Source organism: Physella acuta, unplaced genomic scaffold, assembly GCF_028476545.2.
Source record: "Physella acuta isolate Inbredline_101_S28 unplaced genomic scaffold, ASM2847654v3 ptg000382l, whole genome shotgun sequence".
NCBI classification, from domain to species: domain Eukaryota; kingdom Metazoa; phylum Mollusca; class Gastropoda; family Physidae; genus Physella; species Physella acuta.
Window position 1 is genome coordinate 124,194 of NW_026731901.1, and position 23,460 is coordinate 147,653.

General features: G+C 34.9%; 1 protein-coding gene across 1 annotated transcript; it reads left to right on the plus strand.

Moving 5' to 3' along the window:
- Nucleotides 1-7,233: 7,233 nt before the first annotated feature.
- LOC131942028 (uncharacterized) lies at nucleotides 7,234-17,718 on the plus strand. Its single transcript, XM_059301691.1, has 4 exons — nucleotides 7,234-7,386; nucleotides 13,241-13,360; nucleotides 13,973-14,151; nucleotides 16,173-17,718. Exons 1-4 carry the CDS (start codon nucleotides 7,338-7,340, stop codon nucleotides 16,251-16,253), a joined length of 429 nt encoding a protein of 142 aa, XP_059157674.1. The 5' UTR covers nucleotides 7,234-7,337; the 3' UTR covers nucleotides 16,254-17,718.
- The last annotated feature ends 5,742 nt before the right edge of the window (nucleotides 17,719-23,460 follow it).

The window sequence follows — 23,460 nt, forward strand, 5'->3', positions numbered from 1 at the left end:
AGTCGATAAATCGACATGAAATAACGAAAAATAATAAAGTTAATGAACATCATCAAATCAAAGTTATAACTTTTAGTTTTGTTTTTAAAAAAAATCAAAGTTTTACTTATACATGTTTTCTGGTAATCCGTAGCAGTAAATATAAGGCTAGAATACTGTTAGCATTATTAAACTAGGGTGCAAGTGGTATTTTGTTTAATACTTAAATTAATTATTAAAAAACATAAATCAGAAGAACAGCATTTTAATAATTACAATAGTATTAGAACGTAAAATCCGGATAATGCAATAAGAGAAGTGCGTATCATTTGACAAAACACCTTTTTACATAATGACCTTAAATAAAGCATGAACTAATATATCTTGGAATTGTTTAATTTGCCAGCTTAAAAAGAATCCCGATTGAAACATCATACCGAAGAATTAGCAAATGGAATTCTTTAATTTACCTGATGTGTTGTTATTTTCTTGTAGAGTTGTGATGGCTTAAACTAGAATATTAAGTTTTACATATAAAAATTAACAATGGAATAAAGATAGAAAAATGCAAGACATAATATAACAAAACAAAACAAAAAAATTTAAATAGAGACCCCGTCTCTATGAGCGTTTTGAAGTGTAAATAACAATGACATCGTTTTATTATTTTGGATTCATTTCTCGCTGTGTTTTTAAATTTATTGGTTGCTGTTGTTTTTTTTTTAAACAGGAAATATATGTTTAAATTTCTAAAAGGAAATATATGTTTAAATTTCTAAATACAATTAGCGAGTGTTGTAACTGAATTTTTAATGTAGGTATAATACGACTTTTAATTGGTGGAGACGGTGTTTTTTTAAAGGTGTTCTACAATTGACATAAATGTGAACGCGGCTTTAAGGTGCATGTCTAGCCTGCCGGGGACTGCTGTTTGCGAAGGGGGTTTTACGGAATGTTTCTTGTTGCAGACAGCTCTCCCTCGCCTCCGTACCGTTCAGTGGGGTGAAGGTCAAAGGTCATGTAAATAAAGGAGTTGTCACGCCCACATTTGTGGAGTGGGGGGGGGGGGGTGAGTGAGGGAAGGGGGGGGGGGGAGGTAACGGTGATATGAAAATGACAGGTCGGCTAGTAATGACAGACGTGGACACCAAGATTTAAAAAAAAAGTTCACTTTCTTCAGGTGAGGCGTTGGAGGTGAGGTGGGGTGTGGGAGGTGTAGGAGGTGTAGGTGGTGTAGTTTGCAATGGGAAGTGCAGAGAGGTGACGTTTGGGGAAAGCCAGTGGCGTAGCTGGGGGGGGGGGGGGGTAAGTGGGGCGGCCGACCCGGGGTGCGGACCATAAGGGTATTCCAAAAAGGGTTATAAAAATGTATTTAAAAAGTACGGGTCGGCGTGGTCAAGACGGTAAAGTTGAACTGAAAAGTCTCGAGTTCGAACCCTCGGGCAGATGAGACTCGTTAGCTGGAGATAGTCACTCTTCTAAGAGAGACAACTCCAAAATCAAACAACTGCTGCCTTGTAGTTTGTTTTTGTTTGGACAAAGGCTATGGGAGCAAATCCAAAAAGAAAAGAAGGCTGAAATCGGAATCAACGGCCTCAGCGGCGCTGGAGGAAATCCCTTCCAACACTAAAATTAAGAACGAAGAAGAAGAATTTAAAAAGTCATTTTAAGCTGAAGTATAAAATTATACACAGTCAGTTACGAAAAAAAAAACTACCACAAGGCTTTACACACTTATTTAGCTGTTTTCTATATCAATTTTGTGGCACCGAATAAGACAAGGTTACGGTATAGTAACTGGTAAGAAGTGCTACAAACCTTTTCAACTGGGTGGGGGGGTGCTTTTTCTAAGAAAGGAATAACTATATATTGAAATGAGAGGGAGGGGGCGCAACATTGATAGTCCGCCTCGGGCGTCGGAATAGGTCGTTACGTCTTTGGGGGTAGCGTGGTTGGGAATGAGAGGTGTTAGTGTAGGGTGTGCGGTGTGGGAGGTTGACTACTGCCGTTGGTTTTGAAACACCACTGTACCCCGAGACACGTATTTAAATTATAACCTTGAAAAAAATAAATTAATAAGTGTCAGCTTACCTTGCTATGTTACGCTTTACTGTTGCTGTTTTCAACAACGGTTTGTGAAAAGCGTGGGTCAGGGGCGTAGCGAGGGGGGGGGGCGGGGGTGCGGACCGCACCGGGTGACGCCATTTAGGGGGGTGACACCAAGGCAAAAAATAGCAAAATATATAGAGAAAAACTTGAGGGGGGGGGGGTGCAAATTGAAAACTTGAGGAGGGGGGGGGGGGTGCAAATCGAAAACTTGAGGTGGGGGGTGCAAATCGAAAACTTTAAAGTTTGTCCCCGGGAAGGGTCGCTACGCATGTGGGGGGTGACACCATTAAGTGCTGCACGGGTGACTTTCAACCTCACTACACCACTGGCTTGGGTCACTGAATTTTCACTTGAATACCTTGACTAAAATTAAAGAGGCTAGCAAGGCTATCGTTTTTAGTTATTTAACTCATTAAGGCCGTAACGACGCTAGGATAAAATCATTACTTATTTATTTTTATTTGGTTTCAAAGTACGTAAAGTTCCCTTTACAAACCTGACGGTCTATCGGGTGAACAATGATCAAATGAAGAAACAATTTAAAGTAAGAAAAACATAACAACGCTTATAACAAACATTAGCAATAAAAGAAAGGAAAAATTCAGACAAATTATTTACGCCATATAGCAATTTTTATCAAACACATATAGACATACCGTACCCAATAACAAATATCACCTTTTGATGAACTGATACAGAATATTTTTTTTAGTAAATCCATTAAGATGTTTATTACAAGAACAGTATAAATGATGAGAACCATGATGAAGTGTACAACATGACTGTAAATATCTCAGTTTTCTCCTGAACATGATGATAAACACATTTTTACAAGTTTGTGATTAGGTTCAATATATATATATATATATATATATATATATATATATATATATATATATATATATATATATATATATATATATATATATATATATATATAATAGAACTAAGCAGATTTAGTTGTTTCTTTGGTGCCATTCGATGATTCATTTGAGTCTGTCTTTGCCTTTTTCTTCGGACTTTCATCTTCCGCATCATCACTTTCTTTTTCATCTACAAATCGCTTTTCTGCTGTTGTTTCTTCTGTTTTTGATTCTGTCTCTTCTGTGTCTCTTCTGAGCTTGCATTTACATTTGTATTTTCTTCTGAATCTTCTGTTTTTGTGTTTTTACTTTCTCGTATATACGTAGTATAGAGAAAGTATTGTAATCGTGCAAAAAAAAAAAAATCGAGATTTTTACAAATCTCGACGTTTTACACCTCACTGATACGGAAAAACATAATTTTGCAATCTTGTCCGTATGTCTGTGTGTGTGTGTGTCTGTCTGTCTGTCTGTCTGTCCGTGTGTAAACACGATAACTTGAGTACCGTTACAGCTAGGTTGATGAAATTTCATATATAAGTATTTTATCAAAATCGTAGATCCGTATCAACTTTTGAGCGATTTCCGATAACCGGAAGTGGTACTTTTCCTACTTTGAATTTTTCAAAAGCCTATAACTTGAGTACTATTTCAGATAGATAAATGAAATTTCACATGTAAGTAAAAGATCTAATTCTCTAACTTCTGTTAAATTTTGAGTAATTTCCGTTGACTGGAAGTAGTAATTTACGCTACTTCCGATTTCTCAAAAAACTAATGTAAATTTTTAAAGTACTAATAATATTGCGCACTATTATACGCGTTTTTATTCGGCGTTTGCTTGGTGCGCAATGTTTTTTTTATGAGATTCTATTCTATTTTTAAAAGTTTAAGTATTTAAAATGGATTAAAAATCATAACTATATCCCCAGTTACCATCCCCTGTTGTTTTATATAAGAATATTCGAGAAAGTTTAGGGGAGATCACTCCCGGTTTATTTTATTTAGTATAAAATAGAATACAGAATATGTTTTTATTAGAGAAGTGCTTTTGAAACACATTAATTAAACAGAAGTTTTTATGTTCTATATAAAAACAAAGTATGACTAAGTCTTAGTGTTTTAAACTGTACATTCAACTAAATCATTGAAATGTAGGGATTTTTACATCGACACGTAACCAAATTCTATCAATGTTCAAAATATTTTTTATACTACTAACTGTCTATTAATATCGATATTTAAAATATAGGCCCGTATGCGTTATTTGTTTATTTTTAGTAATTTATTTAGCGGTTGTTTCCCTTAGCACTTTGTCTAAATAACAGAAAAGTTGGGTGGGGGTAGGGGTGGGGGGTGGCACTTGAAAAGTTTGAATAGAAGTATGTATTTTCTATATAAATTATATTTTGTTCGGCGAAGGGGGGAGGGGCACACTTGTTACGAGATGGGGAAGGGGATGAAAATAGATGCCTAAAAGAAACATTTGATCATTTAAAAATTGAATCCTTGTCATTTATAGTAATTATAGTATGGGAAATTGTGAAATTGTGAATTCTCCTGAACATGCAGTCTAGTGAAACAGGTATAACTTAGATGTAATAATATATTATATCATTAATGACTGTTACTAATAGTAAAATGGCATTACATTGCCACTTACCGCAAAATATTATTGAGAAGAATAATCATTAAATCATTAAAATATACAATTGTCGGCATAATGAAATTTCCATTTTTAAGCTATCAAGTTTAGATAAAGAAAGTTTGAAATTTAAACAAAAAGTTTAATGGTCTGAAAATTGGAAAAAGTACCATCCCCACCCCTCAATGCTCACATAGTCATATCCCCCTCCCCACAAGCTCTCACCCCCCCCCCCCTCCCCCACTTTAAACTCTCGGGTGAGGGTGGGGAGCAAATATATATGTTTCCGTGGGACACACACTGATTAAAGCATATATTTTCTATTTTTTTTTCATCCTTGGTGGTTGCTTTGGACTTGTAATGAAGGGGGTGAGGGAGGGGGTGGTATGCATGTAAATAAAACCTGCGGACACAAAACAATCACGTGAGATTCTTTTCTTAATGTTAATATTTATTTTTAGTAACAACAACCATGTTTGTTTAGCTCCGCAAGACAAGACTGATCTTGGCATATAGTATATTTTTTTTCGAAAACACTGGCATATCACCATCACTAATTCTAAGATAATATTTTTAAAATTGGTTATTTTTTTAGGGAAATAGTAATTTGTTATATCATTTTAATTAGGGTGTGTGGTGCTTGTTTGTAATAGAATACGGTTTGTGGGGGGATTGGGGGGGGGGGGTAAATTTGCTAAAATTGCGTGACGTCATTTACGAACGAACCCCCTACCATGTTTTTATAATGTTGTAGTATGATTCAGTGCATGAGATAGGTGGAGCATGGACATAGTTATAGAAAAAAAATACGCATATGATTCAGAGGTACAAGAGTTCGCTATACGCATTGATTAATATAATGGTTAAATGGTAAAAGAAAAACCTCTCCTCTTGGGCGTCCGTTCATCGCAGCACCAACGTGGGCAAAACACACGCTCAGCCTTGTAGCTAAAAGCCAATCTTCAAAGACCTGACCATATTCCCTTTTATTGAATAATTGACCCCCACGTGAGCACCCCTTTCATGCGCGCACGTGTAAGAAGTTACCTAGATCCCTGGTTGCTGAAAAAAAGGTGTGTGTTTTAATAACAAGATGGCTGTTCCATTATCTCCAAAGTCTCCATATGGGGTGGCAATGTAGCAGAGGGGGAAGATGAAAGACATCAAGGCTAACACGCTGGCTGATGAAGCCTATAGGTCGAAGCTTTTTTGGGTTCAGTTTCGGTGAGGAAAGTGTATTTCCGGTATCCGACTTCCGAGTTGAGAGCTAAGTAATGTTTGAAAAAAATGCTGAACATGATTGTCCGACTAGTGAACACACGCTATAGAAGTTCGTCAAGGTCCAAATAAGGTGCGATGATATACGACCCATAGGGCTAGAGATAGTGTGATCAGCAGATATATTATATAGCCTATATATATATATATATATATATATATATATATATATATATATATATATATATATATATATATATATATATATGTGTGTGTGTGTGTGTGTATGTTTAGGGGGTGGAGGTATTATGGGGGTCTTTGTGAGAGTGTGGTTGTGGGTGTCGAGATATTATGTTATCAAACAAACGAAATTCTCCTCGATGCCGTGTAAATGATTTTGTTGATATAAGACTGCATATTAATAACGATATATATATATATATATATATATATATATATATATATATATATATATATATATATATATATATTTATTTATTTATTTATTTATTTATATATATATATATATATATATATATATATATATATATATATATATATATATATATATATTAATATATATATATATATATATATATATATATATATTAATATATATATTAATTCCTCGCATACGTATATCTGTACATGCAGTTTTAAATCACCTGGAATCGGTCTGGAAAGACTGGCAGCAGTGTTCACTTAGTGAAAACATCACAGGGAATTTTGAAAAACAAATACGAACGTGTTTCTTAAAATTACCTATAACATCTGCTCCTATCTCATTATGTTAAAAGGATGGTCAGCTCTAAATTATTTGTTTTGTTTTTATTTAAATCAGAGCTTTTTGGGCCAGAGTTTCTTCCAGACATTTCTTCGGGGGGGGGGGGGGGTGGAGAAGCTCCCCCCCCCCCCCGAAAAAAGTCTACCGCCCCCCCCCCCCCCCCCAACGAGATGGATTTTATATAGTAAATAGTAATCATACACTTTTACTAGTGTCCGCCCCCCCCCCGGAGAAAAAAGTCTGGAAGAAACACTGTATTGAGCCAAGAGAGCGGTAAACACGCATGCAGATTTAAACTGTGTTAACTGTTTCTAAGAAGTAACATGTCATATTATTTTTATAATATAATTTTTTTGCATATATTTTTAAAAAATAAAATAAATTAAGTAAGCATAGTTATGAATTACAAGGTGAAATTAAAAATATAGCCCATAAATAAATGGAAGTTGATTTAAAATTACTGCGTATGTTTTTCATATAAAATTCTAATAATCACATATTTTTATGAAATAATTTGCAATATTTAAAATCTGGGCAGCATTGAAAAGAAAATGTATTGAAAGGGACGCAATCGTGTTATAACAAATAACGAACTGTAACTCTAAAACCCGGAAATGTTACCTGTATTTATTCTGAAACACGGTAACCTTCCCTTAGCGTTCGCAAATGAGAAAGCAATGGTAAAATAACATCTGGAATTATCATTGTTTTCTTTTGCAGATTGTTACAAGGCTCCGAAATGGAGCGATACTATTCAATTTTAGTTTTTGTTGCGTTTTTGGGAACAGGTAAGTTCGATAGTTTAACAGTTTTGGTAAAGAAAATCATAATTTAAAGTTTCAGGAAGTGCTGCATTGAAAAACACAGTAGCCGCCATTTTGTTCTTCACCTGTGTATTTAGTCCAAATCTAGATTAATGATATGAGAGTTTTCTCTTTCAAGATTTTCCTGTTTAGAACAAAGCTGCATACAAGTTTGAACAAAATTTAGGGAATATACTTATAGATTTGTCTAGACCTTACAATTGTTCTAAATTCAGCTTGCCCCTAAGAATACTAATTCAAAAGTGAAAAATTAAAATAAACAGTAGGCCTAACTAACAGCTTTTTTGATCAGAAGAAATGGAGCAAGATTTCCTAAGGCCTAGAATCTAGCTACTAGCTAGGCCCTAAACTAAATAAATAGTAGGCCCTATTTAAATAAATCTAGGCCTAGGGGATCGTCCATAAATGACGTCACACTCAGGGGGAGGGGGGGTGTTGTAATTTTGTGATGTTGTGTGATGATGGGGAGTGGGGTGTTCAGAATAGTACTCTAGATAGAGTGACATCACACTTTATGACTGTTGCATTATAATTAAAACCGGGAGTAATCTCCCCTAAACTTTCTCATATATTCTTATAAAACACTACGGGAGCTGGCACATCACAATATACTTTAGTTTTTCTCACTAAATCTAGAATTTACACAATTATCAATTTAAACATGACCACTGAATAATAGACATCCATAATTTAATCCATTAGGCACTAACTTTGGAGTTTTTAGTTTGTTTTAAACTAAATTACTTAATTTAATATTTATTGTCAATCACTGCCATGTCCAACACATCTCTCCATGACAACTCTTCTTAAGCTTGAAGCTAAAGAAAACCACAAATCAAGTTAGACTTTTTAAGTGGCCATGCACAAGAGTTCCTCACTAGTGATCACCAAATAGTGGTCACGTGGTTTTTTTTTCAAAAAAAATTTGGTTGTCATTTTTCCGGCTGGTCTTATAAAAAAACGGTTGACTATATTAGATTTATTTTTTCATAGACTGATAAAACTAATAATGCTTTAGTATGGAAATCAATTTTGTAATATGGAAATCGATATTTAAAAAGATGTAGTATTTTTGATGAAACCAACTTTTAAATTTAGCCTTCATTCTCCAACGCAAATTTTAAAATGCTTTTCTGGCATATATAGCCCTGCCACCTATAGCTTGTTGTTATAACGTGAAAGTCCCGCCATTTTGCGCGTGGTAAACATTTTAAAAACTAATTAGTAGAAGGTCTCTGGAATTTGGCCGAAAAATCGTCGGAAGTCAAGCGTCCGGTCCGGGCGCCATATTGTTGTTAGCAACCGGCCACGCCTCCGGGTTAGCGAGAAATACTAATATACTTGAATATAGACATGATTTTTAATCCATTTTTAATTAGGGCCTACTTATACTTTTTAAAATAGAACACCTAATAAAATGTGCATAATAGTGCGGAATATTATTAGTACTTTATAAATTCACATACGTTTTTTGAGAAATCGGAAATAGCGTAAATTACTACTTCCGGTCAACGGAAATTACTCAAAATTTAACAGAAGGCAGAGAATTAGGGCCTATATCTTTTACATGTGAAATTTTATTTATCTATCTGAAATAGTTCTCATGTTATAGGCTGTTGAAAAATTGAAAGTAGAAAAAGTTCTGCTTCCGTATCGAAAATCACTCAACAGTTGAAACAGATCTACAAATTTGATAAAATACTTATAGGCCTATATGAAATTTCATCAACCTAGCTGTAACGGTACTCAAATTATTGTGTTAACAGACACACATGCACATACACACACAGACTTACACATATACACACACACAGAGATAGGGGCAAGATTGCCAAATTATGTTTTTCTGACTCAGGGAGGTGTAAAATGTCGAGATTTGCAAAAATATCGATTTTTTTTTTTTGCACAATTACAATACTTTCTCTATACTCTGTATACGAGAAAGTAAAAAGCAATGTAACAAAATAAATTTTAGCCGTTACTCAGCAGTCTAGAAAATTGTTATAATAAATTGCAATAGGAATCGATTAAGATACTCTATGTTCAAATGTTGACAGAGTTCAGATAACATTTTGGAAAACTTGTATTTTAAGAATAATTCAACTGCAATTTTGAGGGGGGTTGTAGACTGAGGTATGGCCAGCACCAGGTTATTTAGCGCCAGAGGCAAAACTTAATAAAATGCCCCCTTTTACTTTTACGCAAATTAATTAATAAAACATATTTTTAAGAAAATAATAAGGCCTAATAAAAAATGACATTGGGCCTAATAATATATTATAGATTGCATAAACGTTATATATATATAGACATCAAAATCAAATTTTACGCGCCTTCTGTCGTCGCTAAAGTTTGTACTAACTCCTTAAGACAATTCCAACGTGGAAGCGTAATAACATTCTATTGAAATTGTTGCCAAGTCCACATGTCTACTTTATGAAAAAAAAACCCCACCCCCGGAGAAATCTCCTGCAGATCTCCTAATTGGAGTTCCGGAACGGAATAAAATGTCTATATTGTGTGATTATGTAACGATTTTTTGTTTTTGAAAAATAAAAGTTTACAAATGTTATAGATTACTACAGCCCACAATTGTTATATATGAATTCTTTAGGAGAGAGTGAAAAATATGAAAAAATTAATTAGATGATTAATAATTTTAATTTGCAACTAAGACAATTTTAGACGCGTTAGTTGCACTATCTCTTACTGTATGTCTACTAATATTAAGTATTGCAGTCTACAACGACTACTGATGTATTTGTTTTTCAACTTGATAATGCTAAAAATAAAAATACACCAAAATATTTTGTTTAGAACTTCTGCTCTATTTAAATAATTATTACAACGAGCCGGCCCGCGGCATAACATACGCCACTATTTAGTTGTTTCTAATTTTCAATAATTCATAATTTGTGAATTCGACAGTACCAACGCTGACACTGAAAATATTTCTTTAAAACACTATAAGTAGCTCGTTAAAGACCATAACCACCCCCCCCCCCCCCACCTTCCTTCCCCCCCCCTCTCCCCCCCCCCCCCCCTAACGTTTAAAATCGTTGGCTCTGCTTGTAAACATTTAGAGTGAACACAGCTCACTAAAACCATGTAGGGGTGGGGAGGTAGGGAGAGCGTTTGCAGCTTGTTTTCTAACGGCTCGAAGAAGAGAATTATATATATAGATAGCAAATAACATAATATTAAAGTAGTATTTATAAGTAAGCAAGAATTATCTCCCATTTGGAAATCCAAATAACAAAATTTCATTCAAGGGAAATAACTTTCACAGGGATAACTAAATTAACCTAATGTAACTAAGCTATTCTTGAAAAACACAATATCCCTCTTTAAATTTCATTATAAAATAATTATACCTAGTTTTTTATATTTAATTATGTAACCTTGTCTAAACAATATATTTTACCAACTGACTACTTACCATTAGGTTGTTTGAAAGTTTAAACATACTATCTTTATTATAACATACTTCTAGTCAATAATAAAGACATGTAGGCCTATTTAATTGTACATTTGCAATAAGCTGTGGCCTACTTCTTACTAATTATTTTGGATCCCTAAAATAATGGAAGCATTTCCAAAAATAACTGTTTAAGAAATTGCATTAATATAATAATTTGAAAAAAAAAGAGTTTTTTGTTAGTTATAAATTCGAGCCTATATAATATAATACATTAATGCTTTAAGAGCTGTAATATAGATTTCTAAAAATAACTCAAGATTTTTCAGCTACAGGATGTCTACTTTTCTTTGTAGTGTGTTCCGTCCTGAATTGAAATCATCTAACTTAAGATAATCGCGACTACTCGATATACTCAAACTCTACTACATTCACAACACATATCAAGCTTCAATACCTAAACATAGCTTGAGTCGATGCTCCAGAACTACGACACCACCTCGCTTAACTTCACCAAGCGCTACATACCATACACCCAATCAACAACTATTTCACTGGACCTTCTAATAAACGATAACGGTCAACACACTCGCTTAACTTCACCAAGCTCTACATACCATACACCCAATCAACAACTATTTCACTGGACCTTCTAATAAATGATAACGGTCAACACACTCGCTTAACTTCACCAAGCTCTACATACCATACACCCAATCAACAACTATTTCACTGGACCTTCTAATAAACGATAACGGTCAACACACTCGCTTAACTTCACCAAGCTCTACATACCATACACCCGATCAACAACGATTTCACTGGACCTTCTAATAAACGATAACGGTCAACACACTGCGTTACCTTAATCCCGGACTCCAGAAAAACAATACTTCATCACCAACATTTTCATTTCTCTACTACCAATCAGATTTCACTAGACGTAAAGCTACACGAGAATAGCCAAATAAAAAATACAATAGTTTGAACACCCTGTCATTACAAAACTATATACGCCAGAGCAAATTTCTAATTCAAAGTCAGAGAAAACGAGACTTACAAGCCCTATTAAAAGCCAAAATTGCACGAGTTACGAAATGCCCCATCATGTGCTGGAGCAATAACTAAATCAACCTTAAAATTAAATAACACATGGGCACATAACTGACCACTCGATCCTTTTATATTAAGAGGTCAATGAAAAATAAATTCTGCTTCATTCCCTTTACCCTCTGGAAAGTCAAAAATAAAACATTTTACTTTAAAATTCATTAAAAATTACAACAGAAGTAGGTAGTAATATAATCTAATTTAAATCTTGAAGCATTCTTTTTTGCCTATAGCTAGGTGCTATCTTAAAGTACTGACTCTTCTGAATGTCCCTTCCTCTCCCTGAATATCATACAGACCTTCAGTCTGGCATTAGAGTGCTGTGATTGTCAGAATCTGTATAAGTAAGGTTCCCTTTCAAACCTGACAGTCTACAAGGCAAGTGAGTAGAATTCACTTGTTTCTGTGACTTCAGCATATGAAGGGATAGTGTGGTCAGCACTATACCCAGCCGCCTTTACGTACCCTAACAATTAGGTACCCACCTGAATATCACTTAACATTTCTACCTTCCCCTACCTCCAGGTCTAGCACTAGAGTGCTATGTCAGAATCTGTATGCTCCACCTGCATGTTACTTAACACTTCTACCTTCCCCTACCTCCAGGTCTAGCGCTAGAGTGCTATATCAGAATCTGTATGCTCCACCTGAATGTCACTTAACACTTCTACCTTCCCCTACCCCCAGGTCTAGCACTAGAGTGCTATATCAGAATCTGTATACTCCACCTGCATGTTACTTAACACTTCTACCTTCCCCTACCCCCAGGTCTAGCGCTAGAGTGCTATATCAGAATCTGTATACTCCACCTGAATGTCACTTAACACTTCTACCTTCCCCAACCCCCAGGTCTAGCACTAGAGTGCTTTCAGAATCTGTATACTCCACCTGCATGTTACTTAACACTTCTACCTTCCCCTACCCCAGGTCTAGCACTAGAGTGCTATGTAATGAATTGTATATCAGAATCTGTATACTCCACCTGAATGTTACTTAACACTTCTACCTTCCCCTACCCCCAGGTCTAGCACTAGAGTGCTATGTAATGAATTGTATATCAGAATCTGTATACTCCACCTGAATGTTACTTAACACTTCTACCTTCCCCTACCCCCAGGTCTAGCGCTAGAGTGATATCAGAATCTTTATACTCCACCTGCATATCACTTAACACTTCTACCTTCCCCTACCCCCAGGTCTATCACTAGAGTACTATGTATGAATTGTATATCAGAATCTGTATACTTCACCTGAACGTTACTTAACACTTCTACCTTCCCCTACCCCCAGGTCTAGCACTAGAGTGCTATGTATGCCAGAACCAGCCAGATAACAGAGACAAATGTGTCAAGACCACAGTTCAGTGTGAGGAGAGTCAGGACACATGTCTGACACATATAGAGTGGAGAGGTAAGTGCTTGTTTTTTTAAATTACAATTTGTAATTTAAAATCATGTACGTAAATGAAATAAATTAATTTTGTCTTATTTATTAAGTGATAATTGTCGAGTTTTTAGTTAACTTGAATTTTTGAGTCTCATGTTTGGCTTTTTGCCATTTTTGTTTTTGGACATTGAATAACTTTTTCAAATTCATCATTGATTATTGATATAAAAATAATTGTTTGTTAGTATTTTGATTATGTCATTTGTTTTTTCATAAATTAAGATTTAGCTATCATTATAATCATTATTTTATAATGATCACCTTCAACTCTTCAATCAACTCTTCAATCAAGTGTTAACCCAATAATGTATCATTAGTCATTAATGAATAGACAACAGTCTGCAGTTTTCTATATCATTTTTCAAATAAATTTCTTATTTCTGTATTGAAATAATTACAAAATAACTTATCAGCTACTTTACGGCGCATGACAAGTTGACATGTTATACTTAATTGTGTTTTAGAGGGAAACCCCTTCCAGCATTAAAAATTAAGAATAAGCCACTTAACAAGCCACATATATTTGATTTTTATTCCATATATATGCTGTAATATAATGAGTTTTAAAAATTTTAGCCCCTGATTTCTGGACCCCACGTAGTGAGAAGATGCACTACGTACACAAAAGCTGCCACACGTCATCGTACTGCTCACAGATGCAGAGACAGGTTGGGATGCGCTGTATGAGGGACTGGTACAGGGACTGGGAATGTTACGAGTGCTGCGGTGGCGACCGCTGTAACTTTTATGTTACTGTAAGTTTTCATCTCACCTTATCACTTTTGGTATTGGTTGCTCTCCCCTGGTAAACATCAAGAACATTTATCAAAGTTTTTTTTTTTTTTTTTTTGCTTGTCATATTTAATATTTAATTATTGGGGTTCACCTACAGAGGAAATAATTTTAAAATATTATAATCAATTCAAGCATATTATTGCTAATGTTATTGGCATTTTGATTTTTATAATTTAGTTTTAAATAAAAGTAAAGTACCAAAGTACACCATAAATATTAATACAGAGGTATAAAGTTCTAGTACTTAAATTCAAATATACCATCAAATAAGTTAACATTCTGCTACAAACCATAAAATTTACTACATTAGTTACTTCTAAATTAAGTAAACTTAGAGAAAAATGTTTATGCACTAATGTAAAACTGCGGAGAATTTAAATACCAAAACATAAGATCTATTCCATTTAGCATTGTGACGCAGGATTTCTTTTTAATTTTGGTAGTTTTCCTCTTACTACAGTCTGATAGTGGATTCTTCCAAAGATTAAGTTGTTAGGGTTAGGGCTATTATAAGACATGGGTAATTGATATGGTTAGGGTTGAAGTTAGTGGACATCTGTTTATGAACACAAAACATTTAATCTGCATTTTAGATGGGGTCTAAAATTCCAAAAAATTTTTTTATGTTATAAAATAATTACCCTTGATCAAGTACTGGTAGTTTAAAAAGTTTAATTAAAGATCACTACCACTAAACAAACATTATTTCTAAGAAGATTCCATTCTTGGACCTTAGTATAAAAAAAACACCTGATTGTGTCAAGAATTAAGAGTTTCAAAATATATGTGATGTACGTAACCAATTTTTTACTGTACAGTACAAGTACAAGTCTAACTTACTACTTAACAACTGCCCAAAAACAACCAGTTTTCTCTAAGTGTGGTTTACCTACCTACAGACTACTATGTTTATATAAAAAATAAGAGTAGAACTTGGTGGTAAAGTAATAAAAAAAAGTTAGGTAGTTGAGTACCTAAATATATCAATTTGTGTGGTTGTTAGTCGTTCATCTTAAATGTTATTTTATTTGTAGAGTATTCCATCCACATAATACTTTCTTCTAAGTACTAACAGCAGATTTCAGTGTAGCATCATATATTTTACCTTTATATTTTTGGTAAACTGTTTCATGAAGGCCAAGTTACAGATTTATAATTGGAGGGCTCAGTTGTTTTCTGTTACTTTTTATTTTTATGTATGAAAAAAAAAAAAAATATCTACCAACATAAGTTAGTAGGCAGTTACAACTGTGTTGTGTTGTGGTAGTTAGTCCATCAAGTGCTTGATAGAAAACCTGATAGTCTCAAGTTCTGATCTCAGGCTTGAGTCTGTAAGACAACCCTGAGTCACCCAGCTCTAATGGGTACCTGACTCAGGATATCAAAGGTGTTTGGCCATAGTCCTGACCACACTATCCGCTTGTATGCCAAGGTTGTTGAAACAGATGAACCCTACTTCATCTGCACCCAGTGTCTTGGGCACTAACAGGAAAAGATGTTTTTAATAATACTATAATAATATAATAGTATTTTAATACTGCTAAACCTATGTCTGAACTATGTATGGGGTTCAGTGGCGTAGGCAGGGGGGGTAAGGGGGGGTCATAACCCTCCCCCTCCCCCATAGACCCCTCAATATATATATAAAGTATGAGGGGGGGGGGTACAAATCGAAAGTTTGCAGTGGGGGTGCAAATCGTAAGCTTGTTCCCGGCAAAAAATTGGAACCCCTCCCCCTTGAGATGATCCTGGCTACGCCACTGATGGGGTTTGAATGTAAACTAAACTACCTAATTACTAGCAGTGTTTTCTTGTTGAACCTTGTGGTCCATGATGCATTAGGGATAGAGTTCAACTTTGACCTCATCATATGAACAAATACCAGTCCAATTGTGTTCATTATGTAATGCACGTAATGTTGACAATGATCTGTTTATCCAAATGATGATACTGACAATTGTTTATTTGATTACCTCCACAGCTTGGATCTACGGCCATCTACCCCAGTGTTTTGTTGCTCGCAGCTTCTGTTTCGTTGTTTATTTTAGCACAGTTTAGATAAATCATTCCTCTATGTGTGTGTGTCATCAATTTTCTGAGTATGTTGTACAGGGTGAATGTTTGTTACTATTATCATATTTTAGAATCTGTTAAACTTCAAGTCTGCTAAATAAATGGCTACATGTCTTGTTTTAGTAATATTTAACACAGTTTAAGTAAAAAAATCTGGAGTTATCAATGGAGCATCAAACTAACTTTTCAAATACTCACTCAAAACCCCAAAATACAAATCAGATTTGATATGACCTAGGTGATATGTAGTTAATTGCTCCTTCTTTTACATTAAATTTGAAATTTTTAGCTATCTTTTAGTATCTTAGATAATATAGCTTGATCAAAAAAATATACTCAATTATCAGACTATGGCAGATTCTATAATATTGATAATATTTTTGTTCCGCTTGAAATGTCCATTCCAAATTTTTAATCTACAAATTGAATTTCAGTCTTTAAGTGAAGTGACAATGTAAAAAGTAATGTGTTTTCACTGGTCTGTGTTGATATTTGAGATTGTAGTTTCACTAGCAGATATTTGTTTTGATCACTTTGTGCTGGTGGTGTCTTATTTTAAAAAGTTAACATTTTTATTGGCTATAAATAGTAACACAACCTATTTCCTTTTTTTTTTTGAAAATGGTCAAGTAGATTGTCTTTAACCAGGATGTAACCCATCTGCCAACCGTAAGATTGGTTCTATGGGTTTAGAGAATAAAACTCTTAAAAATATTTCATCTAATTCAGACTTCATAACCGACTTTGAAAGTTAATCTTTATCCTCATATTATTGCTAGTGATTTTTTTTTCATGAAAAACATATCAAAATGCTGAATTCTAATAACATATCACACCGATATTTTCTGCTCAGTATATAATAAAAAAAAACATTCCATTATTAGAAGCAGGAAATAAGTAATGAAGAAAAAATGCATTTTTTAATAAGGTGTTTAGATGTGCTTTGATACCAGCTGTTTCTATAGACTCATAAAACCAACAGCTGTCATGTGAGCTGACATGTTGGTGTTCACATTCCATTGTTTTGTTTTTTTTCATCACAATTTCTGCAGCCTGTTGTATATTTATACAGAGATGAACATTCCATTTTTACTTGTATAGACTTTGCTATCTTCAGTCGAAAGTTGTCTCGACAAAGTGGTATAATCAAATCTTTTCTACTCATATTCGTGTTCATGATTTGATAAAAAATATTATTTACAGTATAATTCCGTTAATAGTTTTAGTTTCTGAACTTTAACGTTTCTTGAGGTATTTTTACTCTGTGAAAAGATACACACAGTATTTCTAAAAGGATTGTTTCAATAGTTGGCCTTCTAATTAAATAGAAATAAATGCTGCAGCTTTCTGATAGCCCATTTTTTTTAGCTCTGTAAATATTATTCATACATCGATTTACCTGAATTGGACTTTTCATTTTCTATGCATAACACGTTGTAAATAGTCTATTTTTTTTTTTAAATTTATCTGCTATTTGATAGTAAGTTTAATATTTTGTTGGTTTCTTTTAAACCTTCAATTCTTTTTTTTTTTGAAAACCTGTTTAATTAGACTATTTGGAAGCTAAAGTTTTTGGCGTAGGTTTTAACTCTTGTGTCATGAATTAAAAGGTGTGAGTGGTTTAATGAATGTACATGATAATTGACTAATATTGTGACTAAATCAGTTTCTAGGTTGAATATATTTGAAGTAAATTTTAACAATGTTAAATCTTAGATCTGTTGAAGACATTAATTTCATGTGTAATAATATATTAGTAATATTACATTTTTTTCATTATTATATTTTACAGGATCAAATGAAAAATGTACAACATATTTTTTTTATCTTGAACGTGTGTGTGTGTACAGGAGAATGATACAATAGTTGAGAAAAAACTATTGGAAGTGACTTATGTAAATAGTTATACATTATATTTCATACCTTATTACAAATAAATGCTACAAATTTATCGTATGGATTGGTATTTGTTTTTAAGAGCACACATCTGTACGCAGGCTTGTCATGTACCTTCTACTTATCTCACTGATGTGTATCTGGATTTGACATAATCCTTTGTGGCCCCTGAGGAGCAATGAGCATCAGCCACACTTCTGCATTGGACTCTGTTTTAAGCGGCTCTCTTTATTCGTCCCTTGTAATCCCTGCAGCCCTTGACTTACCTTCTACTGTTCTTATTAGTATCTGGAGCAGGTTCAAAACCTTCCAGCACCAAGAATTTCCTTAAAGTATTTTAAAGTAGAAAAATTTTGTTTTTATTGGTTGTCCAGTGTTGTACTAATCTTGTTGAAAACTTCAATTTCATAAGAAATAACACTTACTTTAGTATCGTCCTTGAACCATATCAGTCAAATAAACCTTAACCCAACTTTTATAATGACATAGTTTGTTCAGCTGGCACTGGATAATAAAAAGCAGGTCTCTTACAAAACAAATTACACAGGAACCCCTGTGATATCAGAAATTGTTATAACTTGCTATTATATGAAATGAAACCCATGGTACCTTGACATATGAGTGCCCCGACTTACTATGTTTTGGAGAAGAGTGAACGAATTTTTGCATTGAGTTACGAGCAAAATTTGAGATACGAGGAACCGGATCTGCAGGTTTCACAGTTCAACTTATACAGTTTATGAAACCAGTTTCACTCTTTACATTCTCCATTTTTTACTTTTTATATTTCTATTAAAATACATTACAAAAACATCCAAGATGGCATTTTAGGGTCATTTTCAAGATACGAAGAATTTGACATACGAGCAATGTAACGGGACGAATCAAATTCGTTTCTCTTGGTACCACATTATTACAGTAATAAATTTGGGCCCTTGACTACAACCATGGTAGCCTCCACCTTAATCCGCCACTGCCGTGAGATCAAGCATGGCTGTAAGCCTATACTGAACGAAGATTTTAATCTCGAAATACCAGAATTTTCAGAAACTGAACTCAAAGACATTTTCCTCATCAATTAGACTTGAAATAAAGATGAGCATAGAATGTGTGGCGTCACGTGGGACATGCATACAATTAACGTCAGGTCTGGCCTTAACTTGATGACATAAAAAACTTGACAAACTCCATGTGAACTGGCTATGCAGACTGGCTTTAAAAAATAGCACAATGTTTAGGGAGGCTGAATAATATCAATACATTTGGTTGTTTGTTTAACTATAGAAGAGTTCACACGTTGTGATTGAGTAGTCATAATCCAACACTGGAAGATCTACATTATTAAATTGGGTTTTATGGATCTTTTAAACATTTATATATATTATGTATATATATATATATATATATATATATATATATATATATATACATATACATATATACATACATACATACATACATACATACATACATACATACATACATACATACATACATACATACATACATACATACATACATACATACACATATAAAGGCATCCTAGGGTTTTATAAATGTATATACTTCATTTATAGTATTTTGCCAGCATCATTTTGTATAGTGGGGGGGGGGTACATTAAGCTACCTCACCTTGACTTAAACTGCCTGTGCCTAAGTTTATGAGGACATAGCTTTCAGTTAAACAGAGCTGCATTTCCTTTTTAGATACCTCAAATGATTTCTGCGACAAAACAGCGGAGGCTATCTGCACGCGAATGCTCAATGCTTTATAATGCTCTTCATTGTATTGAGATGTGCATTGCAGGGCGCCTATCAGCGTCAACATGGGACGCAACCGACTGAGATTTTATCCCTTTTACACTATGCTTTGCCACAAAAGTATGTGCAGCAACCTCTCAGGAAAAAGAAAAAAAAAACATATTGTTTCGATACCATCCACCTCCCCCCCCCCCCACAGACACACACAAGACACAAAACACACCGCTTCATTCACCATAGTATATTGTCATTTCAGTCTTATTTGAAAATAATACAATTTATATGCTGTCAAGATTTCCAATCCTTCCCCTTAGGTATACGACAGTATGTACTAGTGACCCCGAAAGCACACATTCTGGAATCGAACTACGTACTTCAACACACTCACCACTTACTTAACTACACACCTCTCCTTTACACGTCTTGATCTCTGAATATAAATTATTTCAATTCTCTTCAGCTCAATATCTGTTCATTATTTTTACTTCATTTAACTCCTCCTTTCCCCTCCTTATTCTGTCATTGGGTCCCGTTCCCTTATTACCTCCCCTCTTCACCGATTTACTCCCTCTTCAATCCCCATAAACTTTATACCACTTCTGATAACTCACTTTCACCACGTAATTTAAATCTCAACTAAAACGCCACCCCCCCCCCCCTTCCTCTTTTCCCGTAACTCACGTTATTTTTTTTTTCCAGGCGCTTCCTCTGTCATCAATTCTGCGACGGTTGTTTGATATTAGCACTCACTGTTTACTCAGGTCATTGACCCTACAAATCTGGACAGTCTGTTACTAACTTTTTATTTTTTATTTCGTTGTTTTTATTTTTAATGTGCTTAAATGACCAGAGTCATTGTATCATTACAATGAAAAGATGTTTTCTTGACTTATGAATTATAAACTAAAATACATTATAACAATTCAAACACAATCTTTGAACGTTTAGTATGAAGTACAGAATTTAAGATTGAAATTAGTTTAGTTTGTTTAAACTAATTAACCATATTTAACGACTTCACAAATCGGATTTAAGATTAACATGTTTTTAACACTAGGTGCTGGAAAATGTGTTTAATTGTTAGCACCAGAGGTCTTCTTTTTTTTCGTTCCTAAACTTTATTAGTGGACGGGATTTTTCTCCAACACAATTAAGAATTACGTGTCAACATGTTATGTGGCTTACGGCCCATAACTACAATTTCAGCCTGTTTTTTGTTTTTTTTTGAACAACCTACAAGGCAGTAGGTTCTTTCAATTTTAAGAGTTGCTGTTCCCTGCAAACACGCCTCGTCTGCCCGTGATTTCAAACTCAGGACTTTTGGAGAAGAACAAGAGCTCCTCCTCCAGACCACATCAAGATAAAAGATTATTATTACGATTTATTGATAAGTTCCGAGTTCGAACCTCAGGGGCAGATGACTCTTCTGGGGACAGCAACCCATCAAGGAGAGAAAACTCCCAAATTAAACAACTGCAGTTTTGTAGTTTGCTTTGGGATGAACAAAGACTATGGAAGCAAATCCAAAAGGAAAATATCGGAGTCAACGGATTTATGGCGTATAACAAGTTGACACGTAATACTTAATTGTGTTGGAGTAAATCCCATCCACCATTACTATTAATAACACAGAAGAAGCTAGATCACCGCCTCGTTCTTTTTATTCAACAAATCAGCTAAAAACAATTTAACAACAACAAAGCCTGTTTGAAAAATGTCGAACGTATTTTATCTCCCAAAATAACCCCGCCAAACAGCGTGGCGTCAGTACTGGCTGCGCTCAGGTCACATGATGTCAGGAGACACTTCTTTTCTTCCCAGATGTCAGGCCGGAAGTTAAGCCCTCCATGACTTCCGGAATGACTGCCTCACGTCTGTTAGCCATTCGCCATGCAAAACATTTGTCAGGGGGAGAGAACCAGCAAGGTTCTGGTTTATTTCAGAAAATAAAAAAAAAATATATATTCAAGTCTGCTGTTGTGGGATAGTGTGGTTAAAATTTTGATTAATGAACCTGGCGGTACATGCGGCAGATGAAGTAGAGTTAATCCGTTTCTGTGATCTCGGCTAATGAAGGGATAATGTTATCAGCACTATGCCCAACCGCCTTTACTTACCATATCGTGAGCCAGGAACAGTTTCTTCCAGGCATCTCTTCGGGGGGGGGGGGGGGGGGGCGCGAAGAAAGTCTACCGCTCCCCCGAACGAAATGGAATTTATATAGCAAAAATATACTTTTAACAGTGTCCTCTCCGCCCGGATATTTAGTCCGCCCCGCCCACCCCCCAAAATTTTAAGTGCCCCCCCCCCCCTCTCCCAGGAGAAAAAAGTCTGGAAGAAGCACTGGCCAGAAATCCATCAGCGCTAGTTTGACAGGCACCCGGGATCCAAATAAAATAAAAATAAAAACGATTCAATGATTTTTGAAACTCTTGATTCAGTGAAAATGTTTCATTAGTCTTTTTAAACGCATATCCAAAGTTCTACAAGTTTGTCAAAGCAAATTTTTTAATATCCGCATCTAAATGATGCGTCGATTATACTTGGGAGAAAGGGGGCGGATAATGGTAATCATAAAATATTCCATATACAAATATAATATTTTGATTATTTCATCTTGGGGGGGGGGGGGGGGGGGGGGGTACACCTTGACAGGTGCTAGAAAGACACTCTGAATAAATAAATTCGTGCGTATATGTTGACACCAGGAGCTTAGTTTTCGCTTTCTAATTTTAGCTCCGAAAAGCTTCTGCAGTTTTTTTCCCAGCGCCGTTCATTCCGTGTTTGAGAATCGCTGGTTTGTCATTTCGCTAAAACTGACGCATCCCATCCCCCATTGACCCCCCTCCCCCCCAAAAAAAACCACTCACACACACGCGCACACACATATACATACTCACACACGCACACACAAACTTACATACACACACACTTTTGAATAATTATATAACGCCTGTAGAAATTTGTTAGGTTTCAGTCAATCTTTTGGCAAGGAATTGTACTGGCCTGCTATTTTTTTTTTTTAAACCGTCACAAAAATACAATTACAGAAAAAAAATGATTTAGCGATTCGGTAACTTCGACACCGGAAGCGAAAGCAAAGTCTGGCAAGGGAGCTAATTCAGGTCCAGTAAGATTACATTACAGTCAGGTGAATAAAAAAAAGTCAAAGCGCTATTTTTAAATGGTTTTCCTTTTAACAATCAGATTAACTGGTTAGATTTCGACACTAACTTGAGCGATTAGAATTAAGTAGTGAAAAACATAGAATGATAACATAATATCTTTGAAATTAAATGTTTTAAAATATACTAATTAAATCGCTCTGCCTTATAGTTTGCCGAAGACTAAGAGGACACAATGTCCTACAGGACAAAACTTGATGAGATCGTTTGGTTAATATAGGGGGGGGGGGGGAGGTGATCTCCTGCTTGTTAAAAACGTTTTTTCTTGCGGGTACCATATCCTGCTTGCCGAAGTCCACTTATTAATGCGGGTACCATGTGCTATTGTTTGGGTTTATTTGCTTGTGTGGGTAC

What these genes read in the sequence shown, in the direction of transcription:
- LOC131942028 (XM_059301691.1), top strand. Translation starts at nt 7,338, where the DNA reads ATGGAGCGATACTATTCAATTTTAGTTTTTGTTGCGTTTTTGGGAACA. An exon ending in GACACATATAGAGTGGAGAG is followed by an intron (nt 13,361 to 13,972) that starts GTAAGTGCTTGT and finishes TAAAAATTTTAG; the next exon opens with CCCCTGATTTCTGGACCCCA. An exon ending in GCTGTAACTTTTATGTTACT is followed by an intron (nt 14,152 to 16,172) that starts GTAAGTTTTCAT and finishes TTACCTCCACAG; the next exon opens with CTTGGATCTACGGCCATCTA.